At 38.3% G+C, this 21,200-nt stretch overlaps 1 protein-coding gene across 7 annotated transcripts in view; it reads left to right on the top strand.

Annotated features, from left to right (window-relative positions):
- PACSIN2 (protein kinase C and casein kinase substrate in neurons 2) overlaps positions 1-21,200 on the top strand; it is a 53,911-nt gene that overhangs the window by 29,066 nt on the left and 3,645 nt on the right. For 3 of the 7 annotated variants that reach the window (XM_039571488.1, XM_010410272.4, XM_010410273.4), the window contains exons 3-11: positions 9,382-9,538; positions 10,274-10,509; positions 11,181-11,336; positions 12,382-12,557; positions 15,026-15,146; positions 16,110-16,115; positions 17,237-17,361; positions 18,030-18,146; positions 19,092-19,288. In XM_039571488.1, the coding sequence (XP_039427422.1) occupies positions 9,382-9,538; positions 10,274-10,509; positions 11,181-11,336; positions 12,382-12,557; positions 15,026-15,146; positions 16,110-16,115; positions 17,237-17,361; positions 18,030-18,146; positions 19,092-19,288 (1,291 nt within the window). The remainder of the gene's footprint in view (positions 1-9,381; positions 9,539-10,273; positions 10,510-11,180; positions 11,337-12,381; positions 12,558-15,025; positions 15,147-16,109; positions 16,116-17,236; positions 17,362-18,029; positions 18,147-19,091; positions 19,289-21,200) is intronic. The other 4 variants (XM_039571489.1, XM_039571490.1, XM_039571491.1 and 1 more) reach the window with 4 other exon arrangements.

The following is a 21,200-nucleotide window of genomic DNA, read 5'->3' as shown; positions in this document are numbered from 1 at the left end:
TGTGATTTCTGGCTGGCTGTTCCGTACCAAGCTGTTGTCTTCCATCAAGTAATCATGTCTGGAAGCATAAAAGCTGAGTGAATAAGAATGAAAATTCTGTAAACTAGGATGATTATGTTTGGACAAATTTGAACTCAAAGAATTAAATCCAATAAAGGATGATCAGAAATGACAATTACCTTAAATGAGGGCCTTCACGAAGATTTGCTTAAATGTATTTGATGCTTATTATAGGTGGCTTATTTGTGTTTGTGCTTTTGGTGATTTATTTTACATCATTTTGTAAACACTACTACTTAAGTCTGTTTCTTTGGACTTTTCTGTGTATTCTTTCCAAAAGGGCAGGACTGCAGTCTGTTTCATAAGCAATGTGAGTAGGCTAATGTATAATGCATGAGCATACCTTTCTTTATCCTTGGATAAGGAAATGTTAGACTTCTGTATAGCAATCAGTTGGTTTCCATATAGGGTTTTCTATGCTTTCTCTTTTTTGATTTATAACCACAAAGGTTGTTCTTTGCTGTTGAAGTGCTACTTGGAAAGTCATGGCAATCAGGTGAAATTCCAGATGACAGGAAAGAAATGTTGTACCTGTCTTTAGAAGGGGTGGGAGGAAGGACCCTGGGAACTACGGACCTGTCAAACTCACCTGCGTGCCTGGGAAGATCATGGGACAGACCCTCTCAGAAGCTCTGATAAGGCACAGGGACGACAGGAAGGTTATTTGAGACAACCAAGGGCAAATCTTGTGTGACCAACCTTGTGGCCTTTTCCAGTGGAGTGGCTCCATCATTGGACAAGAGAAGGGGTACAGGTGTCATTTATGTGGATTGCTGTAAAGCCTTTGACTCCCACAACATCCTTCTCTCCAAATTGAAGAGACATGGATTCCATGGGTGGATTGCTGGATGGAAAAGGAATTACTTGGGTGGTTGTATCCAGAGGGAAGCAATCAGTGGCTCAGAATCCCAATGGAGATCAGTTACAAGTGCTGTCTCTCAGGTGACCATACTGGGACCGGTGTTACTTAATATCATCATTAATGGCATATTGGGATTGAGGGCACCCTCAGCAGGTCTGCAGATGACACCAGGCTGAGGGTGCAGTGACAATCCAGAGGGACCTGGACAAGCTCGGGCAGTAGCCCATGGGAATCTCATAAGGTTTAACAAGAGCAAGTGCTGGTGCTGCACCTGGGTCGGGGGAACCCCTGGGTTCAATCCAGGTGGGGATGAGCAGATGGAGCAGCCCTGGCAGGAGGACTTGGGGGTGCTGTGGGTGAGAGCTCAACATACCCCAGCCCAGAACCCCCCTGTGCTGGGCTGAGCCCCCAGCGTGGGCAGCAGGGGAGGGGGGATTCTGTCCCTCTGCCCCGCTCTGCTGAGACCCCCCTGCAGGGCTGCATCCAGCCCTGGGATCCCAGCACAGGAAGGACAGGGAGCTGCTGGAGCCAGTCCAGAGCAGGGACACCAAGGGGAGCAGAGGGATGGAGCAGCTCTGCTGGGAGGAAAGGCTGAGGGAACTGGGATTGTTCAGCCTGGAGAAGGGAAGGCTTTGGGGTGACCTCTCTGTAGCCTTGCAGTGCCTGAAGGGAGCCCACAGGAAAGATGGAGAGAGACTCTTGGCAAGGGCCTGGAGTGACAGGACAAGGGGGAATGGCTTCACACTGACAGAGGGTGGGTTTAGATTGGATATGAGGAAGACATTCTTCCCTGTGAGGGTGGGGAGGCCCTGGCACAGGTTGCCCAGAGAAGCTGTGGCTGCCCCATCCCTGGCAGTGTCCAAGGCCAGGTTGGATGGGGCTCTGAGCAAGCTGGGATAGTGGAAGGTGTCCCTGCCCATGGCAGGAGGTTGGAACAAGATGATCTTTAAGATCCCTTCCAACCCAAACCATTCCATGATACATCTGGTTTGGAGTCATCTTTCCAAAGTAAATTTGACTGATATTTAGTCTAAAGCCCATCCTTTTTTATATGTTCTAAATTGGTTGTTTTATTTCTGAAGATTGTGACTTTGAATTTTGGTCTTAGTCTTTCTCGATAGGGTTAAACAGCTTTGATCGATGTGTTCTGTTTGATTCCATTAAAAAAGATGTGGTGCATTTGGTATGCAAGCTAAGTGCTTCATGCCTCAGGTCACAGAAGTAAAGAACTCTTAAATCAATTTGGAAGTTTTGTTACTACAGATTCTCTCATTTACATTCTTGTTAGAGGTTTCTCAAGATTTTTGACACAGTAAGATTTTTTTCTTTGTTTTTGAAGTCAGCTTGCAGTTTGTTAAAAGGTACTTTGCTATGTTTTACTGCCACAGCTGAAAGCAGTGAATGTATTTAAACTGGGCTGTGGCACAGAAGTGACAGTATGGCAGGGTAAGCTCTTGAGTTTGTTCCCTTGCACTCCAAAATAGCTGATTTATTTACCTTTGAACTGTGGTACAAGGCCCATCTTTTTCTTGAAAGGCATTTAGGATAGAGTGGGGTGGCTGGCTGTGCGACCTAGCTGAAAAACTGACTGTGAAAGCTGTTTTTTGCTCACTATATATCTGTTGAAACTAAGACAACAACTTTTAGTTGTTGAAAGTTGTTGTTCTGTTGAGCTGATGAGAACTGTACTTAATAAAACTTTGATAAGTGAACTTCAAAGCTTTTGCCATTGCATTGACAGAAATTTCATTGTGTTTAGGAAATGAAACACTTTGTTCTCTATCAGTTTTCTGACTTTAGAAGGCTTTGTTTTCTTTTGGAACTGTCACTGCCTTTGCTATGGTTTCTTACTGAAAAATATGAATCTAGAGTCTGTCGTTGCCTGGTAGTAGATGTACTGCTCTAACCTTGTCTGGGTGCATATGCTCAGACTGTCCATGGAGCAATTCAATGCAGGTTACTTCATCTGTTAAGCTTTTTTTATTAAGTTGCTATTTCAATACTGTTCATGGAAACTTCCAGTTCCAGCACTGAGAGTTAAGCTGGAAATACAATACGAATAGTAACTTGTTTCCTCTAAAGGTCAGTATTTTTTATTGCAACACAGATATTGTTATCAGGTTCTGATTTGTGGTTGGGAAATTGTTGCCTTGTTGAAAGGGAATTGGAGAAGTTGCTGTTTGGACTCGTGTTCTTGGTGATGGTTTGCTGTAGATCTGGCAGTCAAAAAATGTGGGTAGATCAAGGCTTAGGCAGAGGTAGTATCTTGCATCAGAACAGCTGATACGACTGAATAAAACAGGCTTTCAGAATTATATGTGTTTGTTTAGCATGCAGTAGAAATAGCAGCAGCTTTCACAATTAAATTGAATCTTTTTTTCTTATTTGCTTAACCCAAGATATTACTTAAAAGCTTTTTGTCTTCTAGCAGGATGATAAAATCCTTTTCAGAAGAACAAATCCTTTCCTTTTCCTCTAATTTCTTCAGGTGTTTAGTCAACAAAACTACTGTAGGAGTGAGAGAATTTTGTACATATTTTAATAAAGGGTGCTTGGAGAACAAAGAATTGAAAAATAATAAGAAAATACTTTCTGAAAGGTAATTACCATGATAACAGTGGAGGATTTCATCAAAGTTTCAGTTGTAGTAGTGTCTTAGATTACTCAAGAAATGGAAGTTTCTCTCAATTTATTTTTCTGTCAAGCCTCAGGGTACCTTGATGTGTCTGGTTAAGCTCATAACTCTCTCTAGCTGCAGAAATCTTAAAGACTGAGCCATATTGTTGATAGGATGTTGAAGAAATTCCTTCATCGGTGTTACTTAGCTGACAAGGATATGCTTTGGGTAATCAAAGGTTATTGCTGATAGCCTGAAGCAGGGTGGCAGCAAGTTTTCCAAGGGAAAGCAGAAAATGTACAAATTGAAACCCTTTGTATTTCTTTTTCATCTATTATATGGAGTCTAAGCTTTTGCATGACTGCTGTAAATGCATCTTAGTTTGTCATAATTATTTAGGGCACTTTCTGCATCCAAAAATAGACCGTGGCAAAACTGGTTAGTTCCAGCATTGTGTTGCTTTAGTGAAACACGAGAAGTGGGCAAACCTATTGGCCTTGTCCTATTGAAGTAGTTTTGGAATGCCCGTGAAAGAATTTGTTATATTAATAATTAACGAAATACATCATAAAATTTGCCTTCTGCTTATTAAGCCCCAGTCTTATGCTTGGTAATCACTATCAGGGGCATATTAAAAGAAAAGTGCCTTGGGCAAGATGAGACCAATGCTCTTGCTCAGTTACATACCTGTGAAGGTAAGAAAGCCAATGAGTGAGTGTTCCTAGAGATCAAAGTGGAAGTGTATGCATATCTTGCAAGGTAAGACATCAAAAGGAGCAGCTACCCTGTCTGTGGAGGCACTTACTTTTAATGAGCTCTAGGTCCCCCAGAGACTGTGTGCTCCTTATCCCCTAGGTGTGCTTCCTTATCTCCCTGACTTTCTGCTAACATCAGCAATATGGAGCCCATTTATTGCAGGGGTGTTTAAAACACCTACTACCCAAACAGAAATAGTCACTCTGAACAGCTGCTAAACCTGCAGCTGGGATTATTTTAGTGCTGTGAGCGATTCCCTTGGAGGACAGGACCTGGTGTGCATTTCGAAGTGCTGAACACAGGGCTTTTGTTGCATTCTGAAGGATTTGCTGAGAATCCACTAGCAATATAAGATTTCCAGCCTCAGACAGTGGAAGCTGATCCCCTGTGTAGGATGAGTGAATCAAATTTGGCCACTGTTTGCATTGCCATTGTCCCCTGCCCCCTTCTAACCATATTAAAAAAAACAAAACAAACCACTAAAAAAATTCTACCCCAAAAAAACCCCCCAAACCAACCAAAGCAAGGCCCAAATGAAACACTCTGGATAAAAAATATTTGGACTCTGCAATAGTAGATTCCTGTCACATAGACATTTTTTAAATCTCCTCCTAACTTTGAGCAACAGAATATTTTTCATTTATAGTGCCAGGTGTTTGCTTTACTGGTGTATTTGGCTTAAGATTTTGTGTGTTTAAGAGCTTCCTCAGGATTTTTCTTGTAACCAGTGGTGAATTTATATGCATAAACTTCCCCAGAGCTAGCACTCATAGGTACTGGGACTGTGTATGTGCAAATTATGCAGCAAGATAATTATTTTTATTTATAAAAACCACACAGTGGTTATAGATGTTAGTGCTGGTTGAAATGTTTGGAAACTTCCTGTTTGACGTAGCTGGAAAGAAATTTTGCTCATGGTTCAATGGAATGCTGGAAATAGTGTGTGTCCCCATGCTGGCCACTGATGTGTGGGTTTCACTGTGAACCTCTAGAGCTTATTATTCTGTTTCGTGCCTAGGAGTATTTGCCCCTAAAAATACCCTTGTTGGCTTTCTTTTGAATGGTTCCAGTTCATAAGGGCTGACTTGTTATGAATAAGCTCTGCAAGCTTGGAAAAAGAGTTGACATCAACTCTATCTTCAGGCATTTGAAACTCCTGAAGTATTTGTGGTTATAGTGATTATCATGATATGCTGAAATTACTTAAGAGGAGTTTAGCAATAGCTGAACGTTTGCCACCTTCTGGGCTGCTAACAAATGAAAATACTCTTCTTTTTTCTCTGTGTACCAGAAAAACCTGCAAAGTATGTTTAACACTCTAGGCTTTTATGCTGCTCTATGAATATGCCTTAAAATAAAAGTCTAACAGTTGAGGTAAAGGAGCCTACATAATTTAAGACTCCTTTGTGTTTAGTGCTTTGAAATTGTAGAATAATGAGGTTGTAAACTCTTAGATATTCCCACTAAAGATCCTGTCAGTGACAGTGCTTGGCTCCCTTGGTCTAAAGAAAGCTGCCTGGACTGCCAACTCTAGGATGATCAATGCCTCATCAGAGGGTGCCTCTGTGTTATTTTCTGGATATTACTGAGTCCCTAAATCTTAGATTTGGCAGAGGGTTTGAGGTGACATTGCTGTGCTCATGCCTGAGAGGAAATTATAAAATCAGAAGGAATGCTTTCTTGATTAAGTTAAGTGGAGACCTGATGCCATCTATAATGCCTGTGAGAGATAAATGGGCAAAATAGGATCAACTGAGGTTTATTAGTAGCAAAGCTCAGTATTTTTTGCAGTGGAAAAGAGTTAAAACAGATGGTTACTTCAAATTAGAACAGGTAGTGAGAGTGACACAAAACTATGAATCACAATTTTCACAGAATTAACTGATTGCATCAAAAAAGTGACCATTATAGTGGTATTTTTAAGAAATAAACTCTTGGTTATTTCCTTTTGAAGTGTTTCTGAAAAATGAGGGTAAACAGCAACTGATTTTGATATCCTATAATAAACTATCTCTTTCAGATGGATGTCATGTTGATACTAAAATGAAAGTAGGGTATAGTTTTTAAATATCTATTTTTCTTCTTGAAATGGTAAGAAAGTTTGTAATCTTACAATTTACTTTTCTGAAACAAATATTTTATTTGTAGGACATGGAAACTTAGAACGTCATGTCATAATTTCATTCATGTCTTAGTTGTCTGCTGTCTGTTTAACAGGAAATAGCCCAATGCTCAGAATGATCAGAAAGTTATTCTAACTAGCAAAATCACATCTGTTCATGTACTGTACAGGGCTCACTGAGAAATCTGAAAATTGCCGGGCATTATGTAAATGTGGCTCTGACTGAAACCTGAAACAAAGAAGCACAGGATTTTTTTTTGTTTGTGTTGTTCCTGGCCAGTTGCTACAAATAGAAGAATTTTTCATTTTTAATTTGCTCAAATAGTTGTTGTGAAGGGGAAGGGGGAAGTCTTGCAGAATGTTTGCCAGTAACCTCAGAAACTGGAAAAAGGAGTCTTGAATAAACAATGTATAACATAATGCTTTTCAGAGTTCAGGATGTCTTGAGTGTGTTTCTGGGCTTTTCATTTATTGTTTTAACTTATCTACAGTTAATCTGGTAGTTCCTTGGTGACATAAAAGCTGGAATTCTTTTCCCTTTACTTGGCTCTGTGGTCTAAGGACCTTGTGCCTCAAACCTCATCTCCTACAGTGACAAGGCTGCACATTCCTCTTCTCAAAGATTTGTCATTGCAGCGTCCATAACTTAAAATGCAATTTTTTTTAAGAAACCACTAGGTTTTTAAAGTGTTACATGCCAAGTTATATAACTTATGTTCTCTGTCATGAAACACAGAAGAAATGCTGTATTTCCAAAATTCTAGCATTCTTCATAGGGCAAATTTCAGTGTAAAAGGCTTTCTTTGCAATACTAGGTTATTTTCTAGTATTGTAGGCCTAGTTGCTCCTTATGCTGATTCTAAACTGTGATGCTGAGTTCCTTCAGTCCTCCTGGGAGGAGGAGTGAATTATCCGTGGTGTGCATGCAGCTCTTTAAAGGTGGCCTAATGAGATAACAGTGAATGGACCATCATAGGTAAGCTCGGTTCAGTTCTCTGAATACCTGCCTGAAATTTGGCAACTGCTAGATGTTACCATGAGATTAGAGTTTGCTCAGACAATGCAAAATGAAAGAATTAAATGTACCACAAGGCAGCCAGCTCTCATTCAATATTAGCATTTAAAATGCTAATTTAATAGTGAAGATTTATGAAAGGAAATGTTCATGTTACAGACATAAATCCCTGGGCACATAGCTGGAGACACAAATTGATGCTGATATAAGGCTTCAGTAGTTGTGCCAAGCTAACCTGTTTTGAAAATCTGCTTGTCTGTGAACCTACAGATGGAGTAATTTTGAGCAGATGAATGATTTGTCTTTCATTACAAAGACTGTAGAAAGTATTCTTGGAGGTATTTAATTTCCTTAACACTTTGATGACGTAGGTATAACTGCCTGCTCCTCGATCTGCACTTCTCCTGAAAACAGGAGGTTATCTTTCATGCTTTCTTGGTAATAGATGCAATCAGTTGACATGGATGCATTGACTCTCTCTGGTAGCTTCTTATCTTCAGTTCTATTGTGGCTTATGTTTAAATGTGCAGGGGGTATGTGTATGCATTTGTTTACATGATTTAGATGAATCAGTGACTGCTAACTAATGCATTACTTAGATGCTAACTAAATTCCTTTGATCTGTTGAAGTGGATCTAGTCCAAATGAAAAAACGTGCTCAAATGAATTCTTTGAAGCCACTAAGAGAAATGGTTTTGTTATTGATAGTTTTGATTTTATTTTTTTCCCAGATTTAATGAGAAGTCCTAACATCTGTCTGTATTTATTAGTGTAGTCATGTATTCTTCCAGCATTTAATATAGGGATTATTTTCCCTTTTAAGAATATTCCCCTGTATACCATTTTTCTCAAGCAAATGGCTTGCATGTACATCAGCTGACAAAGTTCTGAGTAAATGAACCTAAAAGTTGGATGTTTTTCTGTATGTCAGATGGGAAGCAGGTATGATTCAAATGTAAGAATGACTAGCGTGCTTTGAGTATTTGAATGTTTAATCTACTGCCTTGCTGCTAATCTTCATTTTTCAGTCAGGTGGTTAGGGCAGATAAGAAACTGGCTGTGATATTTAATAGGCTGTGCAAATTCTCTTAACAGAGTCCTTAGGTCTTGTTTAATGTTTACAAAAGCCAGGCTGAGTGACCTTGAATTCAGTGGAAATGTTACTCTGGGAGCAGTGTGTAAGGCTTTTTTTCCTTTCAGATGTTTAGATTTCCTATTCCATGTTGGTGTGTGAAAAGGGAGTGTTAATTATATAGTGGATGTTCATTATATAGTGTGCATTTTGCTCCATGTCCTCATTTTATTGTAGCTTGTACATTGAGCAGCTGTGGGGTTTTTAGTATTTACAATTCTAAGTATGGGAGCTCCACGTCATTGCTGTCAGTATCTTCCCACATTAAATTCTAGAGTATACTTTGGAAATAATTGCTATCTGGTTTGTCAGCAGTGAGTGCATTCTTAAAAACTATTATTATGGTTGATAGAGATGTTGCAATGCTCCTTTGCATGTCTGTGCAGTTTTATTAATCCTGAAAGATTAAACACAGCATAAAATTAAGGTATTAGGTACTTGATAATAAACAATGAAGAGGGGAAGAAATACTCTATTATTTCTCTTCATTTTCTCCACTATCTAGAACATTACCAAGAAATAATAATGCAGAACAATTGTGGTGACTGCCCATAATTACATTGCAGGCCTAATAAAATATAATAAAGCTTTCACTTTTAAAATTAACAACTATTTTTTACAGGGGAGCTTGTAGCCTTTGTTATATTCTTGCAGTTAGGTTTTATGATTAATTGATTTAAGATTAATGAACCGAATTCCATAATGGATTATTTCCTGCTGTATTATCTTACTCTTAGTTAACAGTATTTGTGTTAATTAGAGATTTATCTTGTTTTCAGAGCTTTCAAGCAGAAATTAAGTATTTGTCTCTTGGTAGGTTGGAAATTACAAGAGGACAGTAAAACGAATTGATGATGGCCACAGACTTTGCAATGATCTTATGAATTGTATTCATGAGCGGGCACGGATAGAGAAGGTCTATGCTCAGCAGCTCACAGAATGGGCTAAAAGGTGGAAGCAGCTTGTGGAGAAAGGTAATGCCTTCTGAGTTTGAACTCTGACAACTTTCTCAAATGGAAAAAAATGTTTCTGTATATCTTTGTTTTGGTAAGTACAAAGTAGAAATATTGTGTGTTTTAGCCTATAATGGAGTCTTTGCAAGAGGCTCAGTAATGTGACAAATGACCAAGCTTTTTTTGATAAAAACCCAACCAAGCAAAGGCCTGCTCTTTTGCAAGTTTGCTTGTTTCTTGCTGAAGCAGATGAATCTTGCCTCCAGGGCTGAGTTATGTTCTAGAGAACTGTCTGTTTCTGGATAATTAACTGTATAGTTTGTAAAGGGATTCTGAATAACAAGGGGGCAGTGATTGTGGGGGAAAGACTAGTAATTAAAGACCTAGACATTGCTCTAAGGAAGGCTAAACTGACACCCATTTAATATATTCTGCAATAGTTTGTCCTTTCATGGTTATTCACCCTTCAAAAAGTACACTGAGAAACTGAAGGCAGTTAATAGAGGAGCTCACATGTGGAACACTGAGAATTGTGGTACAGGGGTAAGGACTCCAGACTAAATGAATATTATTTTTTCTGGCTTAAAAGTTTATAATACTCTAAATTTATATGAAAAGCAATTGTTCCCTTTCTAGGTTTGCATCAACGTTGCTGTTTACAAGTGAATATAAGTCAATAGTTTCAGGTAGTTTCTTGGGAATATAAGTTCCATGTGGGTGATGGTTACTGAGAATGACACTTTTTGTTGTGTTTAGGCCCACAGTATGGAACAGTAGAAAGGGCTTGGTGTGCTTTTATGTCAGAAGCTGAAAAAGTGAGTGAACTACATCTAGAAGTAAAAGGTTCACTGATGAATGAAGATTTTGAAAAAATCAAGAACTGGCAGAAGGAAGCGTTTCATAAGCAAATGATGGGAGGATTTAAGGAAACCAAAGAAGCAGAAGATGGATTTAGGAAAGCTCAGAAACCCTGGGCAAAAAAGCTGAAAGAGGTACAGCAGTAGATTATGTATTAGATATCCTGTGTTATAATATACTAATGTTTCAAATCTCTATAAGGGAGTAAACTCCCTATTCTTTCTGCTGGACCCTCCTTTCTCTTAAAGATCTCTTGCTTTCTGTCCTCTTCTGAAAATAAATATTTTTCTCTTGGTCTCTCCTAATCTTGGTGAGTTCAGTGAAAATCTGGAAAAAGTGGAACTTAAGCTATCATTTTAACAGTATCTGATCTCATGCAATTGAAAATTACAAATTGCTCAAATAAATGAAGGAATAATTGTTTGTGGGTTTTTTCCCCTCTCATGTAACATTATTCTTAAGTAACAGGTTGGTAGAAGAAGGGGAGCAGGTAAACATGGGCATGAGGGAAAAGTGTTCAGTCGGGGACTTTCTGTAAACCTTTTATTGAGTCTGTTCAACACTTCTCTAAGCTGTATGAGTGACCTTTCTTGTATGGTGAAAGAATGCTCCAGTAATTTCCTGATGTTGATTCTTACATGTTGTTCATTCTTTGGCCTAAATGAAAACAATTTCAGCCCCCAAAAAAGAAAAAACATCCTGAAACAAAACCTGACAGTTTCTTCATTGCAACATGATTTTATGGCAAAGATTTTATGATTGCTGTAGACTATCCCAGATGCAAAGACTCAAATCTCCTTTGTAGGTGGAAGCTGCAAAGAAAGCTTACCATGCAGCCTGCAAGGAGGAGAAGCTGGCTATATCCAGAGAAACAAACAGCAAAGCTGATCCAGCTCTGAATCCTGAACAGCTCAAGAAATTACAAGACAAAGTGGAAAAAAGCAAACAAGACGTACTAAAGGTATACTGTATGTTTTTTTTAACCTATAGCTTGGTCTTATTGAAGCTCTTTTTTCTCCTGAATGTGCTGTGAACACCAGTTCACATAGCTCTCTGTCAGCTACAGTCCTGCACCAAAGTTCAGCTTTCTCCCAAGAATGTGTTCTTGCCAAATTTTTCTACTCTGAAGATGAATAATGTATGGCCTCCATTTAAGTACTTTCAGCAGGGAACTAAGCACAGTAGGCCAGCAAACTTCTAGGGCAGAGTTCCACTTGTTTATTAGTGAGGGCTGAGCTATTTCACTTGAGAGTCTGAGAGACAGATGCCTAAAACTTGATGACATCTAAATACATCATCATTCTTGACTGCAGAGTGCATTTTTTTTTTTTAATCAAGCTGCTATAATTCTTTTAGATCAATGCTGTTCTGTTGCACAGTTTGCTTTATCTCTTCAGTGGGCTGCTACTGAGAAGCTTTTAACATGTGACTCCTCAAGGATGTCCTTATCCTTTGAGAATGCTGTTCTGGGATCTGGAATGTTATGTTCCATCAGTTGGGATCTTTAAGTTCCTGTCTGTGGACTGCTTCTGTAGATCAGTGCAGAGTCTGAGGTTGTATCTGTTAGCTGAGCTCACAGTGTATGCAATTTATGTTCACAAGGATGTACACAACGTTTGGGGTTTTGGTCATAACTCAGTGCACTATGTAAACTACTAAAGGAGAAAAGGCAGCACTTTAAAAGGTCTCCAAATACCTTCAATAACTTGAAAGACTTTCTGCTCTGATCTACTCCGTAGCTCCTTTGGTTTTTATCTTTGGTGTTACATTAACATTTGTCATGATTTCTGATAAAAAGCCAGAGAAGATGCTTGGAGGTTTATTGTAACTGTTTCTGCAGTTTACTTAGAGAACTCTCGTTGTGCCCTAGTGTGGTACAGTGGTCATGGACAGAGATTGCAGCTTGGCAACTTCTGGCCTAAACCTTGGCCATTAGTGCATCGATAAGTCTGTATTGTAGGGCAGTAATAAAACATATTGCTAACAGTTTGGTTTTGTGCCCCCAGACAAAAGAAAAGTATGAAAAATCACTGAAAGAATTAGATAATGCTACTCCTCAGTATATGGAGAACATGGAGCAGGTATTTGAACAGTGCCAGCAGTTTGAGGAAAAACGGTTGCGTTTCTTCCGAGAGGTGCTCCTGGAAGTTCAGAAACACCTTGACTTGTCCAACGTTGCAAGGTAAAGCTGAACAACTTCAAAATTAATGTTTACTATACTTCTCTGTGAAAAGTAACAAATGCTTCAAATACGTCAGAGTTCAGAGTTCTGATTTGTTTCTAATGTGTTGCTTCAGTTTGAAAGTGTAAGATTAATTCTTTGTTTTGTCTGAGATTAGCACCTATCTCTAACATTTGCCAGAACCAGCAAACCTTCATTCTTGTGGTATTTTATAATGAAATGTGTTCCAATTAGAAAGGATTCAGGGCTTAGAATCAAAAAATGCTGGATCAAAGACTGAGAAAAGAGGGTTTTGGTGTATTATGTGTCTTTCATGTTTATTGGAGAACAAACTAGAATTTATTAGTGTAGGACGGCATGAAATTTGTAGTCAATACATTTATTGTTAAAATATTAGAGTTCAGTAATGAAATTACCTTAATCTGGGGATAAATTTAAGATCCATAAGTTAACCATTGCTGAACTCTTGTCCATCTTAATTTCAAAATCTGCTCTTTATACTGTCATATGTATCAAGCGTGTCTTGTACTTTGCTCTTTCTGCATGAGCCCTCACTGTATTCCAAGAAAGCTAAACTTTTGCTAGGGAACTCCAGACACAGGAATACTTGCAGTGAGTGCTGTAACAATAGTGGAATTTTACGTCCCACTTCTAATAGCAGAGATCACATGCACTCTGGTTAGCACTTCAAGTGCAAGGAGAAAAGGAAAAACTGAGTTTGGTTTTAACCCTGAGCAGTGTCCCAAACTGGCTTGCTATGCTGTCACACACATGTTAAGGCTGGAATGAGTGAAGAGGGTGACATAGAGGCAAGAAGGAAAACAGAGCAGGCAATAGATATGGTCAAAACCACTTATTTTGGCATCATTATCATTTTGGGTTGCTTCAAAGTTCGTATGGAACTGCTGTGGGAGACAGGTTCTTTTTACTCTGAGTAGATAGATGGTAGAATTGCTGCCCATTTGATTCGGTTTCATCAGGTTAAAGGAAACTACAAAACAGAAATAAATGAGAAATAGTTGACTTAATGGACAAGGCTGGGGGAAGACCACAGAAAATGACCAAGTGGAAAGGCAATGATTTCATTTTAAGATACTTAAAATTCCAGGAGTGGTCATAATAAGGTGCAAACAAAGAACAGAACTATTTGGGTGAAACTAGGAAAAAAGCAGCTGTAACTGTTTATCTATTTCCTTACCTTTGCCTCTTTTAGTACAGAGATAAAAGATATAGAATTAGTCTTGAAAAGAAAGTTTGATTTTTAACTTTAATGATGCTAAAGAGCACAGTCCAGAAAACAGCCTGCTGTGCTTTCTACAGATGTAGGCCTAAAGTTTATTGTTGATTTAACTGATGGCTAGTGAATCATTCAAAAGGATGTATTCCCTTTCTCAAAATACATGTCTCTCTATTGCTTAAATGCAATGAAATGACTGCTGATGTAGACTAAACCTCATACTGTGCATATGTTAAAGCAGTCAAGTATTATATAGAAAGTGAGAAATGTAGAAGTGTATTTTGAGAAAGTTTGACTCCTTGACAATGTAGCACTAATGAATTCTAGTTCTAAATTTTGTGTGATTTGGTCTGGAAGGATTTTCACAAATTCTCTATCTTGAGTATAATAACAGCTTAACTGTGTATATAACAATATAATAGCAGATCTGTGTCACTTATTTTAAGCCTTGTGACTGTTGTGTTGATATTTTTTTATACTCTGAGTTCCATATTGCACCATATTGGTGGCTTTGATGTAAATGTATTGTCATGCACATTACCATGTGCATGGTGTAGGATCAGGGGATCAGAGTTGTATCTGCAGCATGACTTCTATTCTGTTAATGAAAAACAACTAGAGTAAGAGATAAGAAAAAGTACTGAGGTTCTTTTTCATAATGTTTGATATAAATAGTACTGTTAGTAAAATCAGAGAGTACCCAAACCAGTCAGTACAAGCAGTTAGCAGATATTATACCTGCACAGGAAAATGTGTAACCCATTTACCTCTGCTTCAAGTTTGGGATTTTTTATTTTTATAATTGCTTACAATTCTTATTGGATTAAAACAGGAGTTTTCACAGAGTCCAATGGACTTGGCAAAAAAACAGTTTCTACTGTCCTGTAGATAAGCTTTGAAATTAAAGAAACTTCAAGATTGGCATTCAGTAGTTTAAATAAAGTCCCATATATATATATATTTTTAATGACAGCCAATTAAATTTCTTTACACAAGAGTCATAGTTTTAAAATCTGGCAAACAAGGATTTTATGGTGTGGTGAACTTTTAGCAAGTTTACTTGTTGGACTACTCTTCCCTTTTTACAGGCAGTTAACAGGTCTGTCAGTTTTTAAAAGTCTGTCTTCCTCTAAGTTTTTTCAATACTATTGTGAACTTTGAAATATTAAAAAAATAAACTCTCCAGGGAATTTGCCATGATTCTAAATTAGAAGACAAATTTGTTTTGCAGTTACAAAAATATCTACCGTGAACTGGAGCAGAATATCAAAACAGCAGATGCTGTTGAAGACTTGCGGTGGTTTAGAGCTAATCAAGGTCCAGGGATGTCAATGAATTGGCCTCAGTTTGAGGTAAGGTCACAGTACTTAAACCCCAGAATTGTTTTGTCTATTTTTTCCTCTTTGCTTTTTGTAGTATTTCTTTCTGGTGTAATTCTCAACTTCAGGCTTCCAACACTGCATTTTTTCATTTTACAAGTCATAGTAGTTTTCTTCTCTCAGTTTTCATTGGGCTCTTCTCGTCCCACAACTTTTGGAGGTGATTATGTTGAGCACCTATTGAAAGAGAAATTGGGTAAACCAGAAAACTACAGTGACTTTTTTTAAGCTAAAGTCATTACTGTAGTCATCAGCCATCTCTAACACCTGCATGTTATCCTTTGTTTTACTTCTCCCCTTTGGTGGGAGACTTTGGACTTCAATTAGAATTTCCCTGCTGTTAGCAGGTAATTGTACTGTACACTGCAAAGACTCTGAGAGAAACTGAATTAAACAGTTCAAAATTTGGAAATTGGTATTTCAAATTCAATACTGCTGTATTAAAAAAAAATCCACCTTGACCCAGTTGGTCATTTTATTGCTGGATGCCATTTTCAAAAGAAAGGAGTTTTTGTAAGTAGTGTTCTGTTAACATAGCCTACAAGAAGTAAGTACAAAAACGTGTCAGTGCAGATCATACTACTTGTGTATGATTGCTGGAAGTGGAATGAGTTGGACCAGAATCATGGGTTTAGTTGAAAGAAGTTCTAGACATTAAATTAATGGATTGGCAGCATAAACTCTGGAGTGTTTCACTGTTCCCTTATTAGCCATAATGGAAAACACCACTTGTTTTCAAAATATTGAGGAACTTTAGATTAGAGCATTTGAGGAAGAAAATTCAGAACAGTAGAATTTCTTTGCCTGAAACACTGAAGTGCAGTTACTTCTGCATGGGGAAATTACCATCCTTTTTCTTAAGCATTGTAATTAACAAATGAAATACTCCTGTTGCTGTTTTCCTAATCAAGTTTTTTCTCATTTACATGCTACAAGGATGACGTAAGTAAAAAAGTCATGATCAAATGACTATGAAATTGCATTATAAACTGCAAATATGCATAGGTCAGTGGTCTTTAAACTATGGTAACTCAGAAATCCAATATGTATTTTACAAAGTTAAAATAATGAGGTATTTGAAGAACTGCAGAAAGCACTGGACTGACCGTGCTACATATATAAACCAGGACTAATAGTAACTCTCGAAACTTCATTTTCTGATAAAAATACTTACCTTAAATGCCATCTTTTGTGTAGCAAACTCTCTCCTGACTCTTTTTTTACCTTTAAGACTTCTGAGAGGAAACATGTCTCAGCATAGGATATTTGCTTGCATCCAGTTTGTTTTCTGTTGGTTCCTGCTTTGTATCAGTATAATATATAGTATAACAGTATATCAAAGCTTAACTTTGACTTGATGCAGGAGTTGTGTTTAGATCTCACCATGCCTGTCCCATGTGCTCCTGAATGGCTCAAAACATCAAGGAGGGTCTACAAGTGGCATCATGACCCTTGTCAATACTTGTGTTGATTTGAGCCTTAACTCTTATAGATGGCTTTTTAGGACTATGAATTTCACCAAATCTAGAGTGAAGTACCTTAAGGGCTCAAATCTTAGGGACAGGAGAAGCGATATAAAATGAGTTTAAAAATTAACTTCTTTGTAATTCATCTGAGAGTGCTTCTTGAGAAGTGAACCCTGTCTTACAAAACCTTTTTTAATTAAATGTAAGAGTTACCTTTTAAATCCAGATGTCTTGGCGTTATTTGAAACTGTGAGCCTTCACAGTACATATTTTAAATATCCGCACTGGCCAGCTCTTTTGATTTCTCCAGTTGTGTACCAGATGTCTGGTATTTTAAGTCTTTTCAAGGGGTTCAGAATACCAAGCAGGGAAGTACAGGTAACCTTGGGATTTTGTGAGTAGCACAGATACCTGTTTGCAGTGCTGGAGCAGGAATTAGATGAGAACTGTAAATGAAACATCTAGCATTTCTCATCTTAAGTAATTATTGGCAGTGTTGTATGTATGGATATACGTTCCATAACTCAGGTTGAAAATTAAATGTGATAATTACATGTTCAATTAAATTTCTCAATCACGTTTTGCATTCATTGGTAGGAGTGGTCTGCAGACCTGAATCGCACTCTCAGTAGAAGAGAAAAGAAGAAGGCTTCTGATGGAGTGACTCTGACTGGTATTAACCAGACGGGAGACCAAGTTTCACAACCTAACAAACACAGCAGGTAGGTTTTTTTATGCCTAAAAACACTAATTGGAAAAGATTGTTGCCTTCAAATACACTAAGCTCTACAGGATCAAAAAGTCACCGTTCAATCAAATGATAATTATCTGCAAGCATTTTTAGTGATGTCTCTGCACTTCACAAATTAATTTGGGAATTATTCTTCATTTTATAGCTCTCTTTCCATTGGGAGCTGAAGGAAACCAAGCTCAATGAGAAACTGAGCTTTCTGTAGCTGATCTGATGGTCTCTTGCTACCTTCCCGTCTCTAGAAATGACAGCAATACTTTGAGATCTTAACTTGCAACACATTTAGTCACATCAGAATTCTGGATGTGATTAATACAAAACTGTTAACATCAACGGCTTTAAAAAGGAGTGAAGCTGGCTAGAAAAATTGCAATGCCTTTTATTTCAGGCAGTAGGGAAAAGAAATTGTGGTGCACAAAGGATATTCTAATTGTGGAGGAATGCTCCATATGTGAGACTTTCCAGGCTTTCTTGAGCCTTATGCTGCACTCAATAGATGTTTGGGTTTTCGTTTAGATGCTTATTTAAATTTTTTTGGCTGAAGGAGGGGTCTTTTAAGAAACTGCTTAGTGGGACACCAGTGACAGTGTTCTCTTATACAGATAGGGTCACCATAATGCTTTTTCTTTTCCAAATTAGCAGTCTTAGTGTCCAGAGTAACACAGTGCAGTCAGTACAATCAAGTTACAATCCCTTTGAAGATGAAGAAGATACTGGGAGTACTGTCAGTGAAAAGGAGGACAATAAGATCAAAAAGTTGGTGAAATGTTGTTTTTTAATTGTTTTCACATTTGCACTTTCTCTATCCAGGGTTTTCTATTTTCGGTTTCTATAACACTACGCTGGTCAGTGCATGAAGTGTTTTTAAGCAGTTATGTAAGCAACACTGTAACCTGTCTTTCCTAACAGATGCCATATTTGTTGCTTGATCTTTGATTTTAAACTACTGTGGTTATTGGCAGTTGCTAACAGAACTGCTGTTGCTTTTTTTCCTTCCTTTACCAGCCCTATAAAACGTTAAAACTGACGTGTTTTTCTAGTGAAACTGCTTCTGGAGCTTTACTGCTCTGTGTCTTCTCACTGAGTAAACCTGCTTTTAAGATTGCTTTCTTTTTTGTTTAGGACCTTCTCAAACAGCTGCCTGTTGCCTGTTGGTTCAGTGTACACTCTAGGGATATTCCACTCTCTTCACTGGCATGTGCATGCTGAGCAGTGAACTTCCCTTTAAATAATCAAGTTGTTGCAGTATAATGAAGTTTTTTATTGATGGATTGCAATATAGAAAAAGCATTGAAAGCTATTGTAGAGGTTCATAGAGGTTTGGGAGGAAGGTTCTGCAAAGCAATTTAAATACCTTATCCTAAACCAGATAATCCCTCTCCTCAACTACTGCATCCCTTTTACTATTCCAGAATAAGTAATCCCATGGATTATGTGGATTTCTTGATAGAGAAATTTTTCTAGTTTGTGGGGAGATTGATATGTGTTGGTTTTGCCTTTTTCTAACTTTGTAAATGCATTGCAATAATTTTTTTATTTTAATGAGGCATTATCAGTTAAAGATAGGTGAGAAAATACCAGAAAGTTAGTTTCCAAACTGGGTCTTAGAGTGGAGTTTAAGCTTGTTCAGGGGTATCTTAGTGGTATTTCTAGTCTCCTATTTTAAAGGCAGTAAAGAATAATTTCAAAATTGATTTTCAGTGTTAGCAGCTATGAGAAAAACCAAAGCTACCCTACAGATTGGTCTGATGAAGAATCGAACAACCCCTTCTCTTCCACTGATGCAAATGGAGACACCAATCCCTTTGATGAAGATACCCCTCCTGCCATGGAGGTGAGAGTACGTGCACTCTATGACTATGAGGGCCAGGAGCAAGATGAGCTCAGCTTTAAAGCTGGTAAGTTTGCAACATTCACTTTAAAATATTTATCAAAAAGGAGAAAGGCAGGGGATTTTTTTTCTCTTCAGGTTTTATTTTCTGAAGTCACCTGTTTCTCTGGATCCTGTATAACCATCACCCCTCCTAACAGTGCTTCTTGGTATCCCCTGTTTGGCAGCACTGACTTCCAAGCTGTTTGGAATGTGTTGGGTTGCCTCTGAGATATTCCTTTCTTACCATCTTAAGTGAAACAAAATGACCTGCAGACCTGAAAATCCTCTCCCTTTTCTTCCTTGCTGACAGTAACAGCTGCTGCTTTTAGCTGTCTGGAAATGCCAGCTCTACAGAGTTGTTTTTTTAAAGGAAAATACCACAGCAGCTAATCATGAAACTGTATTTAATCAACTGATAGCTTCTCTGTTTAAATGGAAAGCATCCAATTTTTGGCATCCAACTTTCTTCAGTGCTAACTGTTTAGGGTTGAAAATTTAGCCGTGGACAGATACTTTCTTTAACTGTCTCTTTCCACCCCTCTTCAGTGTATGTTAAGCAAAGGAATTGTCTTTACCTGGTTTTTTTAGTATTGTGTTGTATTAGGGTACACTTAGTACACCTCTTCCTTCTTAAGGTGGTGTATCTCCCTTGAGCCCTAAACCCTTTTTCCCCCTCTGTTACAGGAGTTGGGAGAACAGAATAGATGCAACTGGTGGGGGAGGCCCATCACAGTTTCCACACATAGGAAGGTGACATGAGGGTGTGATGGCTGCACACCACAGGTGCTGCTGTCTCCAGCTGAAATCTACCTCCTGTTCATGCTTTTCAAGCCAATTGTTCAATTGTCTTGTCCAGAATTTCAGGAGACATTTTCCAACTAACAATTCCAGGACAAGATTGCTGGAGTAGTTTAGCAGAAGCAAACAGACCTTCTCTTTGTGCAAATGAGAGAGATAGACACTCTTTGAGCTTCTCTCTTTTCCCATTTGCTTGTCATTTATTCCCATCTCCTGTAATAACTAAATTAATTGTAATAGAAAAACAGGATTCAAGTGTTTTAAAACAAGCTCCAGATAGCTTTTGGTTCTGCCTCCCTTTCAGCTGGAGTTAGTAAGAAGTGTGCTATTTCTATACCACCTGCTGTGGTTCTTAGGTGGATGTTAGGGGTAAAAGTTAGGAAATCAGTCAATGTTGTAGCTAATCAGGGAACTGCAGGACATCTGCTCTGCTGATGGAGAAAGGGTGGTGCTCAGAACAGTGTCCCCAGGTCATATTCTAAATGCAGTTTGTGCTTTCTGAACCAAAAAGCCCCCTAGCTCAGGTGGTGCTGCTCTGCCTTTAACTCACCTCCTTTCTTTTTTATTAGTAAAACCACTGAATATCTGACTTCTCTTCTTTGTAGACAAGTATTGTAGGCTTCCAGAGTGGAGGAATGGGTTATTTGTCCATGAACTTTGCTGAATTGTGCCCTGACAGAAGTACAGTAGTAACAAAACATCTGGTACTTTCTGTGGAATGCACACAAGCCAAAAATTACTTTTCATTCTGTAGACTTCAACTGCTCCTTTTTTCTCAGCAGGGAATGGGAGCATGCTAATCCTCTTGAAATATATGTCTGGTACCTGTGAAGCAGCAAGGGTTTACAGTAACGAGTCTTTCCTTGGCAAAACTGCAATTTTGTAATGGTTAAAGACAAAGTTAGGTATTCTGTGCTGGAGTACCAGCTGTGTGTGCCACTGTGAGGTCTGTAGAAATAAAGTAGAGGAGGTATGAACTGTGAGATGTATGTAGACTTCACTTAAAAAGAGTTTAGTACTTTGAAGGAAGAGCATTAAACAATGTTACACCACCAAATTATGGGATTGATGCAATTGTTGGAAAGGGATGATGTGCTAGACCATTAATCCCCTTACAGATGCTGAATTATAGGATGGCT

The sequence above is a fragment of the Corvus cornix genome, chromosome 1A (assembly GCF_000738735.6).
Source record: "Corvus cornix cornix isolate S_Up_H32 chromosome 1A, ASM73873v5, whole genome shotgun sequence".
In the NCBI taxonomy this organism is placed as follows: domain Eukaryota; kingdom Metazoa; phylum Chordata; class Aves; order Passeriformes; family Corvidae; genus Corvus; species Corvus cornix.
Note: the sequence above shows the minus strand (reverse complement) of the source record. Positions and strands in the feature narration are given on the sequence as shown.